Below are 18693 nucleotides of genomic sequence, written 5' to 3' on the forward strand. Positions count from 1 at the left end.
GATTGATATACAACCTGGTAATAAATACATTAAAGCGTTACCCAGGCAACCATAGCCTGCAATGTCCACAAGTGACCAACAACCATTTTCAGAGCCATGTGCGATGAGGGGAATCACTTCCAGTGTGTGCATGGCTTTAACCCTCACTTCATAACTGTCATCATACCATCACACTCTCCCCAAAGGGAGTCATCTCTGTCCTCTGTAAATGTTCATCAGATGCCAAGTGTTATATCCATGTGAACCCAGACTGGTTCAATTTGTTTATGCTAAATCAGCCACTGTGCTAATAGCTGAAAGCAACACAAACACTGATTCTGTCTTTATGTTTGTGTTAAGCACTGTATTGATTCATGTGCTTAGCAGAGAGTCATATAACTGACAAGGATTAGGGATCCATGACACTGGTTTCACTGGTGTAATCTGACTCTCAAACCAAATGCAAATCTCTCTATTTTATAAAATGTTGAGCTTTTCCTTACAACTCACTGGGTTACTTCATTGCTGGAACACTGTCCAGTGGCTCTTTGGTACTCTCACTCTCCTCAGTTGCTTGTTGGTTGTTGGTTGTCCTGGACACCTTTCTAACCTTTGCCCGGAAAGACTTACAGAGGAAAAAGTAAACAACAGGGTCCAGGCAGACATTGAAAACTGCCACCATGGTGGTCACCTCCATTACATAGTTCAAGACTGAGCCTACAGAGTCATTGCTCCACAGAAGACTATAGGGAAGACGAGCCAGGTGATAGGGGACAAAGCAAACACAGAAGATGCTGACCAGCACCAACATGTTCCTGCGAGGCTTGACAAGCTTCTCGGAGCCAGAGGAGGCCAGCTGCCTCTGCTGTGCCCGCAACACCCTGCGGGAGGTGCTGTAATAGAAGAAAACCAGGGATATGAAGACCACGAGGAAGATGATGGGAGACAAAGTGTGGATGATTGTGAAGAACAACTTGATTGATTCACTAAAGAAGGGATCACAGCAGCTGGGGTTAGAGGTCACAGGGGTCTGGGTGATGAAAAACAGGATGGTGTATGTCACAGTCGGAACCAGGAGGAAAACCCAGGTAATGATGGAAATGATGTGGGCAGTTTTTGCTGTCTGCAGGATGTGAGTTCCTGAAGGTCGGACGATCTTTAGATACCTGAAGAGAAAAGAAACGGGGGTTGAGTAGATGAATCAGTCACTATTTATTAATTATTAGTTTGAAATCAGCAGAAATCATTAATAAAGTAAAAATTCTTGTCAGCACTTTAGTCAAGCTGTCAGGCGTAAACAGCATTACCATGAAATGCAGTTTGAGTAAAAGGTAAAAGGTTCCTCTAATCTTCATCATGAAGTTTACCTGTTGGCAGCGATGTAGCCCATGAATATGATGCTGGCGTACATGTTGATGAAAATGGCACAAGCTCCAAAACTACAGTAGAGCTGCCGAATGATGACAGAGCTGCTGGCATAGTGGGTGATGCGGAGTGGCAGAAAGAGGCAGAGCAGGAAGTCAGCAGCTGTCAGGTTTTTCAGGTAGATCTTCAAGCTGCTCGATGCCCGCTGCTGTGCTCCACAAAAGTGAAACTTCATGATGAAGCCATTGAGGATTAACCCCACCTAAAGAAACACAGAAAGGATGGAGAGGACAGGACTTCAGTACATACACTGAGAACCTTTAACACATTTTTAACAGTGATCTGATGATTTGAAACTTACCAGGAACACTAGACTGTAGACCAGCATAAAGAAAGGATAGGCTGAAGTGTTAACAGCATCGCAGGTCTTTTTGGAAGATGAAGTCACATTTATTGTGTCAGCCATGTTTCTGGAGCTGAAAAATAAATCCAATTTATTGAGTTCAAGAAGGAGCAGTCATAGAAATCCACTGCTCAGTCTTAACCGACCTATTATTCTAACACTTTATTATTAGTATTGTGTTTTAATCCATTTCTTTAACCTTGGATTACCCCAGAAATTAAAGCTGTCCTCAAGCAGAAGAGGAGGGCCTTCAAATCCAAAGACAAAGAGGAGTTGAAAAGGGTGCAGAGAGAGTTGAGGGGACTGATAAGGAATGGGAAGGACAGCTACAGGCAGAAGATGGAGAACCAGCTTCAGCAAAACAACGTTGGTGAAGTCTGGAGATCAGGAGAATCCATGTGTTACAGAGGCAGGTTGTTCTTCAGTAGTTAAATGGGACTGCTCCCTTCTGGAAGTGACTCATTGACTATCAACTGGGTTGATTGTGTGTGTGTGTGTGTGTGTGTGTGCTGCTAGTCACTAATGGAGTGGAGTCAGTTTCTTCAGCCAGTGGACGTGAATCATGGGCCTGTTGATGTCCAACTTTCAGCTCATACTGATGACCCTTTCTGAGCATTGCCGTCATGGTTGCGTCCTTCTCCCTTATGCTCTTCCACTATTGCTCTGTCTCCAGCTTTAGTGGCACTGTTCTCATTTTGTTCCCCTGCCACTCAGAGTACACCTCAGATGGCTCCGTGGAGTAGTGCTGGTTTATTCTTCTGCCTTTAATATCTCTAGTATACTTCTTCAAGTGGTTGGCCAAGGTTGTCAGTCATCTTTGCTCTTTCCAAGGCTGAGTATATAATAATAATAAATCCCCTCTTGCCCCTGCGGGTGGTCTATCCTTCAAGCTTGGGTCCTCTGGTAGACAGATCCTTTCTTATTTAATGGTTTTTATTTATTTTCATGACTATTTACATTGAAGATTTTCACTGAAAGCATCAAAACTATGAATGAACACATCTGAAATTAACAACAACCTGTGGTATAAGTCTGAACATCCATTCATTCACTTCCGCTTATCCTTTTCAGGGTCGCGGGGGGCGCTGGAGCCTATCCCAGCTGTCATAGGATGAGAGGCGGGTACACCCTGGACAGGTCGCCAGTCTGTCACAGGGCCAACACACAGAGACAGACAACCATTTACACTCACATTCACACCTATGGGCAATTTGGATTAATCAATTAACCTATCCCCACTAACTGCATGTCTTTGGACTGTGGGAGGAAGCCGGAGTACCTGGAGAGAACCCAGGCAAACACGGGGAGAACATGCAAACTGACAAGTTTGACAAGCCTGACAAGGAATGTGAAGTGAAGACCACGGCAGGTGTCTACAACATGAATCTCACTGAGAGAAGGTCAAGGGTTTGCAGGAGGGCTGGGTATCGTCACTGATTTCTGTAATCGATTTGTTTTTAATTTGTTTCAATTTAAATTAGGGAAATTTTGCCTCAAACAGTAAGAAATATTATAATTCTGATCATTTATCAGTACTAACACTCGTGAGACTTCATCACAGGTGTAAACATCACAGCAGATGCCTTTTTGTCAGTGTAAGTGAGGCTAAAACACAGAAAAACATGAAGGAAATTTTCCTGGCCTGGTTTTTTATAGCAAATACCTTAAAAATATTCTGGAGTAGAACAAAAACTGAGGGAAGCATTAATCAGCATATGAACAGTAAGTGATGCTGCTGAACTGAAGCAGAGAAAAGTTACAGAGGTTTGATTAGAGACACAGCTAAGGGTTTTAAAAAGTTTACATTTCTTAGATATAGATACTGGTCGTGAACTGAGCGAACACTGAGAGAGAGAGAGAGCTGTGCAGCAAGTGTGATTTTTATGGTAAGAGGGAAAGTAAGAGGGAACTGTTTATGCTGTGAATGTAAATGTCTATAAAATGTGATGCGTAGTTTTGATCTCCTTCTTCTGCTGTTTCAATGAATTTTGGTTGGAGAGTGACAAAATGTGCAGAATCAGAACCTGTAAGATGTTGGCTTTCAGCCCCAGCAGCAGGTCTGTATGCGTGCCGTCGGTGAGCTTTGTGTTTACGTCTTCATTTGGAATCTGTTTACCTGCTGTCATTTGCTGTTTTAGCTGTTTGATGGTTGTTCAAATGAAAGCTTTAACCTGAGATTCTGGTGTTTCTGGCAAAATACATTTATATTTTGATATTCAAGCTAAAAGCGATAATTGAAACGCGCACTGTCAACAAAGCAAAGGGTGTCTGCTTTCAAGAATCTAAAATATAAAACGTGTTTTGAGTTGATTCGCACTTTTTTGTTTACTACATAACTCCATTAAAAACAATTTCCAGGACGAAAGATGAAAAAACATTAAATGAGAAGGTGTCCAAACATTTGAATGGTAGTGAACAGATTGTTCATAACGAAGCCATAAAAGAGTGTGAGGCTGATTATCAGTGCATTTGGCACCAGTACACTCTAAGTCTTTGTCTATAACAACAACAATAACCAATTTGTAATGACATCAATAGATCTGCACCCTGAACACTGGCAGGAGCCAACTGTGGTGCTGCTACAAATCATCGTTCAACTTAAGCATGAAATTAGAACTTAAGCACAAAAGTTTTGAGCGTAAACAAGACTCACCTGTGGAAAAGCTGCTTGATTCGCTGAGTCCTCTGAGTTTAATGATATTGTTGCAAATCAGGAAACTCACAAAGACCGCACTACTACCCTCATACTTATTTCCTCTTTGTATTTTATGCTAAACTGGGCTACAAATTTCCAACGCAGGAACAGATATGCTTTCTCATCATTTATGATGCACAGGTTGCCTGCATATTGTATTCTTCAAATGTCAGGACTTTTTTCTCAGATGGTCATATCACACTGTCACTTTCTGATAAGACTTCACAGGCTTTCCACCTTTATAATTCAGTTTGATTTGAGTTTTTTTCCCCTCAAAGTCTGACTTTGCTCTTAAGCAACCACAACATGCGTCATTTGCTTATCTGTACTGCACATTATTTCCGTACACTGAGGGGGAATTTTGTTTTGAAGGCACTTTTTAGTGCCCGTTGACGTTATCTCAGATCTCTTTCTAATGTCGACTTGCTCATCAAAACAATCAACACCAGCTTCACCATCCAGCTGTAGGTTGGTTTTCTTCTTCTACTACAGCACCTCCTGCAGGAGGTGAGGCCTTTTGAGTCAAATGATATCAGTGAGAGAAAGAGCTTTAATCGATCCCAAGCATTCAGGAAAATGAATATGATATCAGAGATCAACATGAGGCTGAACTCAACACAAACATGATCTTAAATAGACAGCATTTGTGCATATTTTGTTACTGTAGCTCTAACTACTGCAGAACTGGCAGATTCCTCCTGCTGTAGTTTCACTGGCAAGCATCATTTCTGCTCATGATATTTTACTCAGAAGCAAATCTAGGTTACATGTGCATCTTGCAGCTGCGTCTCTTGCTGGATAGATGTTTTTTGGATGGCTGAATGCTTCTACTGTTCTCGTGGTCAAACCTGGGGTTGAAATTCTCCCATGTGTGCTGCCCACAACAAGTTTCTCCTCCCCATCAACTCCATGCTAGCTGCCAGCTATTAGCACAATTACTGATCTGTAGGCATGAATAAACTCAACCAGTCTGTGGCCCAAGTCTTACAACAAAGTAAGAAGTGTTAAATGTGTGAAATCTGAATTCAAGCGAGTGTCAAAACCTGTTTTAATTTCAATATTTTCTCATAGCAAGAAGAACTTATTTTCAAGATTTTAGTTTTTTACCTTTTGGCACCATTTTTTATTTTCATAATAGAAGTGAAAACACAGCTAATGGCTGCGTGTTTTTGCTCATTTACATTTACAAACTCTTTTGCTGTGTTACCCATTTCACTGCATAACTACAGATGCTATGAATTACTAGAAATACTAAATCTAGAAAGTTGTTAACCCAAATGTAGAAAAAGGAGGCAGATGAAAACTCAAGGGACCATTTAGTGCTGAAGTCCAAAGATAAGCAAGATACAAAAGCAAGAATAAACTAAGGTGTGAGAGGTTTGCACAGCATAGGAGACAACGACAGGAGAAAGGAAGGCCCTGTGCAGGGGCTAACCACTTCAGGGGGTCTACCACGAGGCTGAGCGAGGCCTGAAGACACTTTAGAGCATCAGCCTGGACATGGAGAAGGACACATGAGCATCTCTGGAGGTCAAATGAGCAGCCAGCAGTGGAGCGGCTGCACCGGAGACTGGCCGATATCGCAGTTTCTCTGGGGACTGAAAAGGTGGCCAGCAAAAGAAATGTTGTGGAAAATATTTGATTTTCTTTTTATGTTACTTTAAACTTTCTTTCACTTGCTCAGTTAAATTGAGCTATTTTCCAATAGCTTTCATGCATTCTGTGATTTGTTTCAGCCAACCATGATTGCACTCAGTTTGGCCTCTCTCTGGTGAGAGGATCAGGGTTCCTTCTGTGCAGGCTGTCAGTCATCAGACTGAAAAAACAGACGGCCTGTTTCGTGGGGTGTAAGCATTACATTAAAAAAAATATTCAAGATTCAAGAAGTTTATTGTCATATACACCGCACTTTGCAGGTTCCCTTCACACAACTAAATACCAACTAACTAAAATATACATGTATATGCATCATCAGTTTTAAGCCACATGTATGTTTGAAGTCAGGCATAAAGTCTGGTGGTGTTTTAATAAAGCTCCATCTTTAATATCTCAGAGTCAGTTTGCTGCTGTAGCTCCACAGTCACCTCTCAGAGATGCAGTGACAAGAAGCCATCAGCAGGTGGCAGCTTAACATCACGGTTCTATTCATTTTGAATATACTTCTTCAACCCAGTAAAGTTTGAAACTAACAGTTAAATTCTCCCTTTGCCCTAAAAATAGATCCTATAAATAAAATCTCACCTCTAACCCTGATAACGTTTGTTGCCAGGAAAGCACCGCTTCATTTTTCATGTTAAGAGGTCGAAGATGTAAACTAAAGAAAACACACAGCAATGAATTTACAAAAAAAAAACAGTAAAACTTTATTGATACAAAAATTAAAAACAACATGCAACAAAATTCATGTAAAACCAGGACTGCAAAACATGACAAAGAGTTTAAGTTAGAAATTATGCTCAGTGGTGACGTCAGCCATGACATCATCATACGACTGGTCCTCGTCTTCCTCGGTGGGTGGAGGCATCGTTATGGAAACATGTGAGCTCCTGCCTGTTAGGCGCAAAGTAAGAAATGACAACAGTGATGAAACAAACTGTAAATATAAAGAAGTCATTTTTCTTTTGAATAATACATTCTTAATTTGAACTTAATTTGACATCGACTGTAGATGTTAACTTATTCTTGTCTGACGATAGATTTGAGCTTCTATTTGTCGCCATCTTAAATAATTTGGGGCCAACAGAAAGTGGGATGGAAACTGTTAAGACAGCAAAACTGGACCGCCAAACTGTATTAGACTTTATTTGAATTGCAGATTGTAGTGACTAAAACTAACATGTGGCTAAAACAACTTCCAAACCTAAGCCGGGACATGTGAATATCAAGACGTTACTGCAGTGCTGCCTGAGGGCCTGAAGATCATGGCTTTTAAATTTAAGCTTTCATTTATTCCCTTATGTATATTGATTTTGAGTCATTAGCCCATTGGTCCCATTAATCCAGTCACTGACCCCCTCTGGAATAATGTGTATTCTGTGACCCAATGAGTGGTTGCTAAACGTAGAAAAATATTTAGTATACACATCCAGAAATGCATATACTATTATATATTGTACATATATTTATTAGTTTCAGATTTAGACATTCTTGTATTTTTCTTGTTTACGTTATTGTATTTGCACAACTCTGTTGCTTGTGAAGCTCGCACACAAGAATTTCACTCACATGTACTGTACCAATGTACCTGCACATGTGATGTGACAATAAAAGTGATTTGTCTGATTTGATAAAGTTGCTGGCAGTCCATAACATGAAGCTGGTTGTAAAAAGCTATACATTGAGGACCTCCTTGTATTTAATTTGGTCACTAGCACATTGCAAACGTTGCCTATAATTTGAAAGGAAGACACTAACTTTTCTGCAAATAAATGCCAAATACTTCCCAAGCTGTGGTAAAAGTGTCACAGAAACCAGATGATGTGTAACTTTTACTTTTAAGGCAAAGTCTGCATCTTCCATGCATCTGGGCAACCACTGCAATCTACAAGTGTCCAAAGCAAGAAGGTTTTTGATGCAGCACCCTTTATGTGACTGATCTCACAACCACTCAGCAACTGGTTTGAGAATAAACACACAGAGACTGGAGGTTACCAAGGGTTGCTTCTGAAACACAAAGCCTCTATGAGATCATCTAATATATCGATCATGTCCCTAAATAACCCGATTAGTAGTGAAAATTGAACCACAATGAGATGTCTTAGTCTTTTGCTATCCTTGTTCAAATACAAATTTTTTTGATGTGAAAAACAAAATAAATACAGGTGCACTTATAATGAATTATGAATAATGAATTTCTGTTTTTGATGCTGTTCTACACATCATCCCAGTTTTCTGGGAAACTGGTAGATTAAGAGCCCTGAAAACATGTCTCTGTAGATGTTGGCCAGTTCGTCTGCCAATTTCCTGCTTTTCTTATCGACTTTTGTGTGAACTGTAATTAAATGTGGCTCAGGCACATCAAACCTCCATCAAAACGACAATAACTTTGGTTATTCTCTGATTTTTACATAGTAACTCTGGTTTATGACAAAATATTCATGTTCAGTAACCAGTGTTTTTCTATTCTGGTAAAGATTATAGATCCAACACTACGAGATGAATGGGTGATTTTTGAACATAATGATCAGTGTTACCTGCAGACATGCGATATATAGAAGCCATGAGGAATGTGGAAATTACATATGGGAAGTACACCAAGATGTAGCGCAGTATTCCCAGAGAAGACAGGTTTTTGTGAGGATCTGAGGTGGGGGCATCAGGATCTTCAGGATCTAGAAACAAACAACAAAGATCTTGCTGGAAAAAAGCTCTTTTTATCTTCTCTCTAAACCACAGATGAACAGTGTCTAATACACATCAAAGAAAAAAGACCAAAGTCACCAGTCATGTCATTCCTTGGATTTTCAGTCCTTACCTATGATGAACAGCCAGCTGAATGGAGACACTCCCACACTCATGTTACACTTGTAGATGCCCTCATGAGACTTTGTGATGTTATAGATGATCATGTGACTTCTAGGCGCAGTCCCAATAATAGATTCATTTTTATAGAAAGTTGCTGGGATGTCGGATTGACTGTTCTTTGATTCACAGAGCAGAGTAACGTTATCTCCCTTCATCACGGGGCAGACGGGACTCTGCAGGATTACTGGAGTATATTCTCGTTCTGAGAGATAAAAACAAATTGTTTGAATACACGAGTACATGCCATGTAGCAGAACATGCTATTCAGCTTTATTTATCAAGCACTGTCTGATGAGAGGCAGATAAAATCAGAGTAAATAAAGAAAGTAAACCTTCCTTAGTTGCTAAGGTTTCAAGTATCAGGACATAAAATATTCTGATTCCTTAAAGTTCTTAAAATTAAGTAAGTAAAACCTCAGAGGAACTACATGACATGACATATAAAAAATTAAGCCAGAATAGAGAAACAGTGGGTGAGGAAGTATTCTGGGCAGGTGCTACTAAATGCACTTGATTATTTGATCATCAGCAAGTGTGAGTACTTCTACAAGATGCAGTTCAATTCGGTTTCATTTTTATTTCAGCAATTTACAACAGTAGTCACTGTCATTGTGGGTCATCTGAACATCCTGATCATAATAAATTACAGCAGTGCAGATTCTGAGTAATAAATGACTGAACTAGTTTTTGCATGAACGTTTCTTGCAGATATGCAGCACCTTCCCTATTTGTTTAATATGTACATGGAAGGACATATCCTGGTCAAAAATGACTCCTCGCAGTGTTACTGGAGGCAAAGGTAATCCCACTCAGAGTAAGCATTTTGGTTAAATACAATGTTTCTAACATTTTTAGTGCAAATTACAATAATCTTAGTTTCATCTGAATTAAGAAGCAAGGAATTACAGCTCATCCAGGTCCTTAAGAAATTCCTGCAGTTTAGCTAATCAGTGTGTGTCATCATGGATAGATAAAGCTGGGTATTATCTGCACCAAAGTGATGATAGGAAAAATATATTTGGGAAAAACATAATTGATTCCACCACTAAACCCTGTGGAACTTCATAATAAACCTTTGTGTGTGAAGAGAGATATCAATCTACATGAAAACAGAGTTTATTAGATAGATATGGAATGATTCAGAGCACTGCAGTGCAGTACCTTTAATTTCTATTGCATGTTCTTCTCTGTGTATTAAAATATTGTGGTCACCTGAGGAAACCTGGGGTTGTTTTTGTTGTCTTGATTCAGTGACAAATACTAAGACGTCTTTTTATTATAGAGCAGCAAACTCTTCTTCCAGTCTAAATGAAGATCTAGAATAGTGAGCTGCCTTTCTCTCTACAGCTTGCAGTTTATCTGCTTTAAGGCACACTTTTGTGAGTTATACCAGGGACTCATGCACTTCTGATTTGAGGCCTGCTTTTTCAATGAAAGCTGTTTAATGCAACACTAACAAGATAATCAGTCTTGTGGGAGTCTAGGTAGCTGTTTTACATTGTGTTGGCGTATGTCATTGGAGAAGATAACAGTGGAGAATTTACATCCTTAAACTTAGTTACAGGATTTTAAGAACGACATCTTCTGTGATCAAATGTATCAGTGATTTATGCAAAGTCCAGGAGTGAACCCGACTGCAACCCTGTGGGATCTTAAGATAGAGAGCTGTGCACATTAATAAACTGAAACAATGCTGTAAAGAAGAGTTGGCCAACCTATTCTCATGAAGTTGGAAACTATTATTTTCTACAAGCAATAGAAATGCATGTTTTTTTCTGTTTAGCTCGACTATGTTTGTTCATAGTAAAGCATCCATCCACTGAGCTCAGCTGTGAAGCTGTACAGCTCCACTGTTTGTGTGTAAAACAAAAAGTGTTCATTTAACCATTTTTGTTATAACAACATTGACACGTGTTTTACAAGCATGACTATTACGTGTTTAGTTTTCTCTCATTCGTATACATTTTGAGGGCTTCTGTTTCAAATTAGATTTTTAACCCTCTCCTACCATAAACTGTGATGTTGACTGAGTTGCTCCGCTGGTGTGTAGGAGATTCGCACCAGTAAACAGCACTGTCGAGCCCCTTGATTTTGTGGAGGATGCAACCATAGGAAGTAGCTTTTCCCCAGACTTCACATCGGGACACTTGTTTGTCAAAGGTGCTGAATCTCTTGACTGTCCATCCTTGAATGCCGCAGCTCAGATTCAAGTCCTTATACTCAAACATCTGAGCGGAGTTGGGAGACGGTGTGAGAGTGGGAAGGTCAGAATGATCTGGGGACAGAACAAGACTCAGTGTGTTAAAATATGTGCGCTGTATTCAATGTTTTCACATTTCCTGTTGTTATGAGACGTCTTCTGTTTTGCTTATTCACTTTGTTTCTATGATACACGTGTCAAAACTTTTTTACACTAAAAAAATGCAACAAAATTCAATTAATGTATTTATTATGTTGCTGAGCCCCAATCAGAATTCCATTCATGCAAGGCATTACAACTAATATTAATATAATATGCATTTTAAAATCATATATATTTAAACCTTTACAAACCCCAGTTCGACTGGGCACACATTATTACATATAAAGCAACGTGTTGGATGATGTATTGCAGCGCTACGAATCTCACTGAGACTGGTAACACAATTAGTTTTACAATAAGATTTTCTAATTAACACAAATCCTAATAAATACATGATGTCAGGTAACCAAATCCAAGAGTAAAGAAGAGATTTTTAGGATGTTCCTTCAGCATACTCACAGCCGTCCTGTTCATACTTGAACTGAATGAATCCTGATGAATGCCAGTTTAGATTGTGAGATCACCATCGGTGTATGTGGGCAAAACACAAGTTACTTTGGCTTTATGACTTTTGTGGACTTTGGCTGCATGTCCACTCTTACCCTGAATCCTCCCTTAGTTAAGCTGCATTTAGGTGTAGGCTGCTGGGGGAGTCCCAGGATGCACTGAATGTTTCTTCTTCAGTCATCTTTACCCTCACTATGTCTTTATACAGCTGTCTGCATCCATTCATTCACTTATCTGGGTCATGTCACAGGCAGCAGCTTAAGCAGACAGCTGTTATTTAGTGAAATGACTTTGTTCCTTACCTTGTATCAGCAGCCAGCTGGATGGTGATTCCCCATGACCACTTATGTGACATTTGTAGGAACCTTGATCAGCTTTAGATGCTTGGTAGATGGTCGTGTGGTTTGCAGTTTCACTTTTGATGGGGTGATCATCTTTAAAGAAATTAGCAGGGAGCTTGGATGGATTCTTTGTTCTACAGAGCAGAGTGATGTTCTCTCCCTCCACCACAGGGGCAGCAGGACTCAGCAGGATCACTGGGTTCTCTAAACCTCCAGAAAAATGAAATATGTTGTTGTGTGATTTCAGGTGAGGAGACAGCCTACAGGGAAGAGGTGACTGCCCTAGAACAATTATGCTAACAAAATCAGCTATCTCTGAATCTCTGCCGGTAAGAAATTAGGTCACTGTGGTTTACAGAGAAGGACTGGAGGTGTTGCGTCCACATACACAACTGATATTCAACAGGCCCAGTGGGATCATTTTTGGTATTGCTAAAAAGTAATTTAGCTGCTTTTAAAAATGATTTTATTTGAGCGTCCCAGTTTAGGGAACCTAACACTGCACAGGTTAGCTACCAGCCTCATAGAGGTTAATCAGGCATCCATTTCTAACACTGATCATGAACAGCCCCATACAGCAAGAAATGCGCAGCATTATAGATCATTTTTTCCACATACAGAGAGCTTACTGACATAACATGCAACATTAGCTCTGCTTGGCTGTGGCACAGAAAGTAGAGCAGGTCGCTGCTGATCAGAAACACATCAAAGAGCTACAGCTCACAGACTTTGACTTGAATGTTAAATGTTAGACTGCAAAAGTGTGGCTTGTTTGGAGCTGCAGCCCTGAGCCAGACCACCAACCAAAAGGCTGGTGGTTCAATCCCTGACTGCACCAGTCTCAATGCCAAATATCAAGTTAGTCAATAGTGCTTGTGTTAATGGGAGAATAATAATAATAATGGATTGCATTTATATAACGCTTTTCGGGACCCCTCAAAGCACTTTACAATTCCACTATTCATTCACTCTCACATTCAAACACTGGTGGAGGCAGCTACAGTTGCAGCCACAGCTGCCCTGGGGCAGACTGACAGAGGCGAGGCTGCCATATGACGCCATCGGCCCCTCTGGCCAACACCAGTAGGCGGCAGGTGAAGTGTCTTGCCCAAGGACACAACGACCGAGACTGTCCGAGCCGGGGCTCAAACCGGCAACCTTCCGATTACAAGAGGAACACCTAACTCTTGAGCCACAATCACCCCGAATGAATGAAGCAAGTTGTGTATAAAAATGAGTCCACTTAACTGAACTAAACCTTTTTGGTTTATATTGATGTGCTTCCCTTTATCACAACTAGTTCCCTGTAAAACACTATACACGTCTATAGTTGCAAAAGTCTATTGGAGAGAGAAGAGCTGATTCACACATGAATGAGTCACATTAAATTTCATAGAAACAGGAAGCAGGAGTTATGTAGCCTCCTTCAGGCATGCTGAAATGCAGTTTAATGAATCTTACCATTGACAGTGATGCTGATGGCGTTGCTGCTGTGACCGTGTGTGGACTGGCACCAGTAAACCCCAGAGTCTGAATGTGTGACTCTCTTAATTTCACAGGTAGAGGAAGTTTGAATACCCCAGCCTGATGTGCAGTCAGACACTTTCAACCTGAGAAACATCGTTTGTGTTAGTCCTTTACACATGTGGAATAACCTGATTCTCAACTTCATTTTTAGACGACTAATGAATAAACTAATTATCTAATTCAGTACTATACTGGAATCATTTTACAGTCCAAGGTTGTAAATTATGCAAGAAATTCTCAAACCAGGCATTTTGCCAGATGCCTGCTGACTCTCACTGTCACTCATAAAGTACTTTGGTGCTCTGAATCACCAGTCAAATATCAGTTTGTCAGCAGTTTGTTATGAGACCGCTGGAATTTGCTCTTTGTTTTGCTGATTGCTTTTCTTTAACATCTCCTTTTATTTGCTTTCAGTCTCCGGTTAGGTTAATTCACTGAAAATGATTCTATCAGGTTTAGACACTGAAAACATCTCGGTAGAAATGATTTTCTTCCTGCACAACAGCAAGTGAAAGGATGAATTAGCTGAGGGAAACATAAAGAGTGCTCTTCCTTTAACATGCCAGTTTTGTGATTTTAGTTATTTAAGCAGTAAACTGACCCTTTTTTCGCTGGGGATCTCCACACTGTCCATTCACCGGAGGCGATCCGCTCACAGCTCAGACTGATGTGCTCGTACTCGAAAAACTGGGACCAGTTGGGAGTGACCTTCAAAGAGGCTGAGAGAGATAGCACAGCATAAGTGTTTAAAAGGAAGGTGACCCTGCCGTGGTCCCCAAAGTTATACCCAGAAACAAATTTACAAGTTAAGGTGATTTTATCAATACCAAACTGAAACCTTTGACTCTGGGGTGAACAAAGGCCAAAATAATGAACGAAACAAGCTGGGATCTGATAAAAATCAGTGAGAAATGTACCATCATACCTGGAGAGAAAAACACATCATCAGCAACATCTCTACATAATCCACTCAGATCCACAAACAGTCGGTGAGTGTAGTAAATGTGTGGTTTTTAAGGCACTTTACATTGTTACCATCCTACGTGTGAACAGTAGTTGGACAGTCGACCCCGTGCTGAGAAAGCTTCCTCCACTACAAACTCTGGTGTCATGTAAACTCATGCAAACTTTGGCCTAAAGAAAACGCGCCTTTCTCTGTTGAACCTGCACCAATGAGAGCCGTGCCTCCTAAGTCGACTGACTTCCTGTTTCCTTCCCATGCAATGGCCTAAATAAAATAAGCAAGTGGTTCTTTTGGGCTTTCTGAACATTTGCTGAATACAAATGCTCAAATTCTGATTTTTCAGCTCAGTGCTGTTTCTGAGGGGTTATTATTTGAGACCAGATGTTAGCCAAAGTGAATAAATGCACTCACTGAATTAATCAAAAACCCAGAGAGTTACCAAGTTAGTGAAACAGTGTAACAACTGAGCTTTGCAATTGCTGTCGTTAACATAGTGAGTGTGAGAGATCTGATGATGGTGTGCTTCACTTCACACACACACAGAAGAAATGTAATGAATAAAACTCATGTGTTATGTTGCCCCACAGCAGTAATAAACAGTAAAGTAAGGCAGCTATTTGTTCTGATCGGACATTTATCTGCTGTGTGACATGTTGTCTTACAGATCTCTGGTTAGCGAGGGGCAAACATGCGTCTGCGTTGAGCTAAGGCTACGATACGAATGCTTGATTCGGTAAAAGATACTGTAACAGCTAGGGGAGCTAAGGGACCTTCATCAGTGAGGCAACTGACTTTTTTAGTTTTCTTGGGTGATGATGGTGGTTGTTTTGGATTGACTGACTGTTATTTCCAATGTGTAAATATGAATCATAAAGGAGCAGAAAATACAATGAAAACATTGGGCTTTAGCATTTTGCTTTAGGAGCTGTGTTGGTGTCATTAGGAAGAAAAGCCTGATTCTGCAGGCAGGAAACAGTTGGTGAGGTTCAGTTTGAAGATCCTTAGATTAGAGAAGAAAATGTTTATAATAACATCTCAGTGCATTCAGTCAACACACATGCAGACACACAGACACACAGACACACACACACACACACACACACATGCAGACACACAGACAGACACACAAAGACACACACATGCAGACACACACAGACACACACATACAGACACACACACAGACACACACGAAGACACACAGACACACACACGCAGACACACACACACAGACAGACACACACAGACACACACATGCAGACACACACACACAGACAGACACACACAGACACACACAGACAGACACAGACAGACACACACATGCAGACACACAGACACACACAGACAGACACACACAGACACACACATGCAGACACACAGACACACACAGACAGACACACACAGACACACACATGCAGACACACAGACACGCACAGACAGACACACACAGACACACGCATGAAGACACACACACAGACACACACACACAGACACACACACACAGACAGACACACACAGACACACACAGACAGACACACACAGAGACACACACAGACACACACAGACAGACACACACAGACACACACAGAGACACACACAGACACACACAGACAGACACACACACAGACACACACGAAGACACACAGACACACACACGCAGACACACACACACAGACAGACACACACAGACACACACAGACAGACACACACAGACACACACATGCAGACACACAGACACACACAGACAGACACACACAGACACACACATGCAGACACACAGACACGCACAGACAGACACACACAGACACACGCATGAAGACACACACACAGACACACACACACAGACACACACACGCAGACATACGCACGCAGACACACAGACACACAGATGCAGACACACGCAGACATACGCACGCAGACACACAGACACACACAGACACACACATACAGACACACACAGAGACACACAGACACACATGCAGACACACACACGCAGACATACGCACAGCAGACACACATGCAGACACACACACACACAGACACACACAGATACACACACACACAGACACACACACAGACACACACAGATACAGACACACAGACACACACACGCAGACACACACAGAGACTCACAGACACACACATGCAGACACACACACGCAGACACACACAGAGACTCACAGACACACACAGACACACACACGCAGACACACAGACACACACATGCAGACACACACACACATGCAGACACACACACACACACACGCACACACACACATGCAGACACACACAGAGACTCACAGACACACAGACACACACATGCAGACACACAGACACACACAGACAGACAGACACACACATACCGACACACAGACACACACAGACAGACACACAAATGCAGACACACAGACACACACAGACACACAGACACACACACACACACACACACACACACAGACACACACATGCAGACACACAGACACACACAGACAGACAGACACACACATGCAGACACACAGACACACAGACACACACAGACGGACACACACATGCAGACACACAGACACACACACAGACACACACACACACACACACACACACACACACAGACACACACATGCAGACACACAGACACACACACAGACACACACACACACACACACACACACACAGACATAAACAGGCTTGAATCTTACCACGACTCTCGGCTGACGTCCGGCAGGTGCTCAACACTGATATGAAAGTCAAAGTCAAACCACACAGTGTGTAAGTGTTCTTAAAAACTCTCAGTCATACGACACAAACATGAAATCACTAAGTTTCATTTGCAACTCTTAACTTTAAGACATCTGATAACTTTAAACTTTCATAAAACAGCCATTCAGTCTGTCACAGAACTGTGTTCAGCAAAAACAACGTTATACGTTATAACGAGTTATACATCAACAAAGAACTCAAACACACCTCTGTGCATTTTAATCTATAGTACTTTTGCAGTATTGTGTGGCAAGAAGTTTTGGTTGTTAATTTTTGTTCTGTACTTACAGAGGAGAAGCAGAATTGCCTTCATGGCGTCTGCACGCTGCAGTTTCACTGACCGTTTTGTAGCAAAAGTGGCGACAACATCCTGTTAAAGAAACCACACGGTGGTGAGGGGGAGGAGGATGTGAGTTCAAGACAAAAAGAACATAAAAAAATACTTTTTTAAGGTATTTAAGAAGAAAACCTTTATCTGGTATAACACATTATGTTAATGTGTTTGTAAACAGGGGGAGAAATGAAACAGGATTCAGATCCTCTTGTTCTGACACCAAACTTTGAAAAAAACAAAAGATAAATGCAAGCAGGAACTGAGACATGAAACAGCCAGCTGTACATAAGAAGCCATCAAATGCTTTTATATAAGGAATAAAGTGGAGATTAATATAATATGGATATAATTATCTGCCAGTTGTAGCTGATAGGTTTCAGCACATCTTTCTTACCTACCTGGTAAAAGTTTGCTCCTTCCTGGAACATAGGGCGAGAGCTCATTACTCCAAGTCACAAAGTCTATTTGAAGCTGCTCTGTGAATCCACCCATCTTCTAAACAGCTTAGTATCAAGGGTCATGAAGACAACACTGAACTGCCAAAAGCTGCTGTTCCTGTAATGTCCACTTAAGAAGTGAGACATGAGTCATACTCATAGTTTCCCTGTTTGCCTTTCCTGGACTGCGCCGTGCACATTGAAGAGAACGGCAAACTCAACATCGAAGTTTACCGGAAGCCCACACACACGGACCAGTACCTCCTGTTTGACTCCCATCACCCTCTGGAACACAAACTTGGAGTAATTAGGACCCTACACCACCGGGCAGAACATGTTCCCTCTCAACCTGAAGGAAAAAAGAAGGAACACACACATGTAAAGGAAGCACTCAAAACGTGCGGCTATCCTAAATGGGCGTTTTTAAAGTCAGCAAAGAGGCACAGAAAAGAAGACCAGACACCAGCGAAGGAGGATAAGAAGGACAGACGCAACAACATTGTCATCCCCTATGCAGCCGGTGTATCAGAAAAACTCAGGAGAGTTTTCTCCAAGCATGAC

At 41.3% G+C, this 18693-nt stretch overlaps 2 protein-coding genes across 3 annotated transcripts; both read right to left on the reverse strand.

Moving 5' to 3' along the window:
- Positions 1-493: 493 nt before the first annotated feature.
- LOC146673147 (P2Y purinoceptor 14-like) lies at positions 494-1810 on the reverse strand. Its single transcript, XM_085402632.1, has 3 exons — positions 1706-1810; positions 1347-1606; positions 494-1145 (listed from the first exon to the last, which is right to left on the reverse strand). The coding sequence occupies exons 1-3, from the start codon at positions 1808-1810 to the stop codon at positions 494-496; spliced, it is 1017 nt and encodes a 338-aa protein (XP_085258758.1).
- Positions 1811-6885: 5075 nt separating this feature from the next.
- On the reverse strand, positions 6886-17713 carry LOC146673148 (Fc receptor-like protein 4). 2 transcript variants are annotated; one of them, XM_085402268.1, is made up of 9 exons: positions 17650-17713; positions 17301-17336; positions 14245-14362; positions 13578-13726; positions 12078-12320; positions 10975-11241; positions 8917-9168; positions 8636-8773; positions 6886-6992 (listed from the first exon to the last, which is right to left on the reverse strand). In XM_085402268.1, exons 1-9 carry the CDS (start codon positions 17672-17674, stop codon positions 6886-6888), a joined length of 1335 nt encoding a protein of 444 aa, XP_085258394.1. In that variant the 5' UTR covers positions 17675-17713. The 2 variants fall into 2 exon arrangements, with proteins under 2 accessions (XP_085258394.1, XP_085258393.1); XM_085402267.1 differs by having other exon boundaries at positions 12078-12326.
- Between the last annotated feature and the right edge of the window lie 980 nt (positions 17714-18693).

Source organism: Rhamphochromis longiceps, linkage group LG3 (genome assembly GCF_057381845.1).
Source record: "Rhamphochromis longiceps isolate RC_006_pf linkage group LG3, R_longiceps_female_GT1.1, whole genome shotgun sequence".
In the NCBI taxonomy this organism is placed as follows: domain Eukaryota; kingdom Metazoa; phylum Chordata; class Actinopteri; order Cichliformes; family Cichlidae; genus Rhamphochromis; species Rhamphochromis longiceps.

Coding starts and splice junctions, on each gene's coding strand:
- LOC146673147 (XM_085402632.1), bottom strand. CDS start 1,810: ATGGCTGACACAATAAATGTGACTTCATCTTCCAAAAAGACCTGCGAT. Junction 1,607..1,705: donor TCTACAGTCTAGTGTTCCTG/GTAAGTTTCAAA, acceptor GTGTTTCTTTAG/GTGGGGTTAATCCTCAATGG. Junction 1,146..1,346: donor GGCTACATCGCTGCCAACAG/GTAAACTTCATG, acceptor TTTTCTCTTCAG/GTATCTAAAGATCGTCCGAC.
- LOC146673148 (XM_085402267.1), bottom strand. CDS start 17,674: ATGAAGGCAATTCTGCTTCTCCTCT. Junction 13,727..14,244: donor AGATCCCCAGCGAAAAAAGG/GTCAGTTTACTG, acceptor GATGTTTCTCAG/GTTGAAAGTGTCTGACTGCA. Junction 8,774..8,916: donor CAGCTGGCTGTTCATCATAG/GTAAGGACTGAA, acceptor GTTTGTTTCTAG/ATCCTGAAGATCCTGATGCC.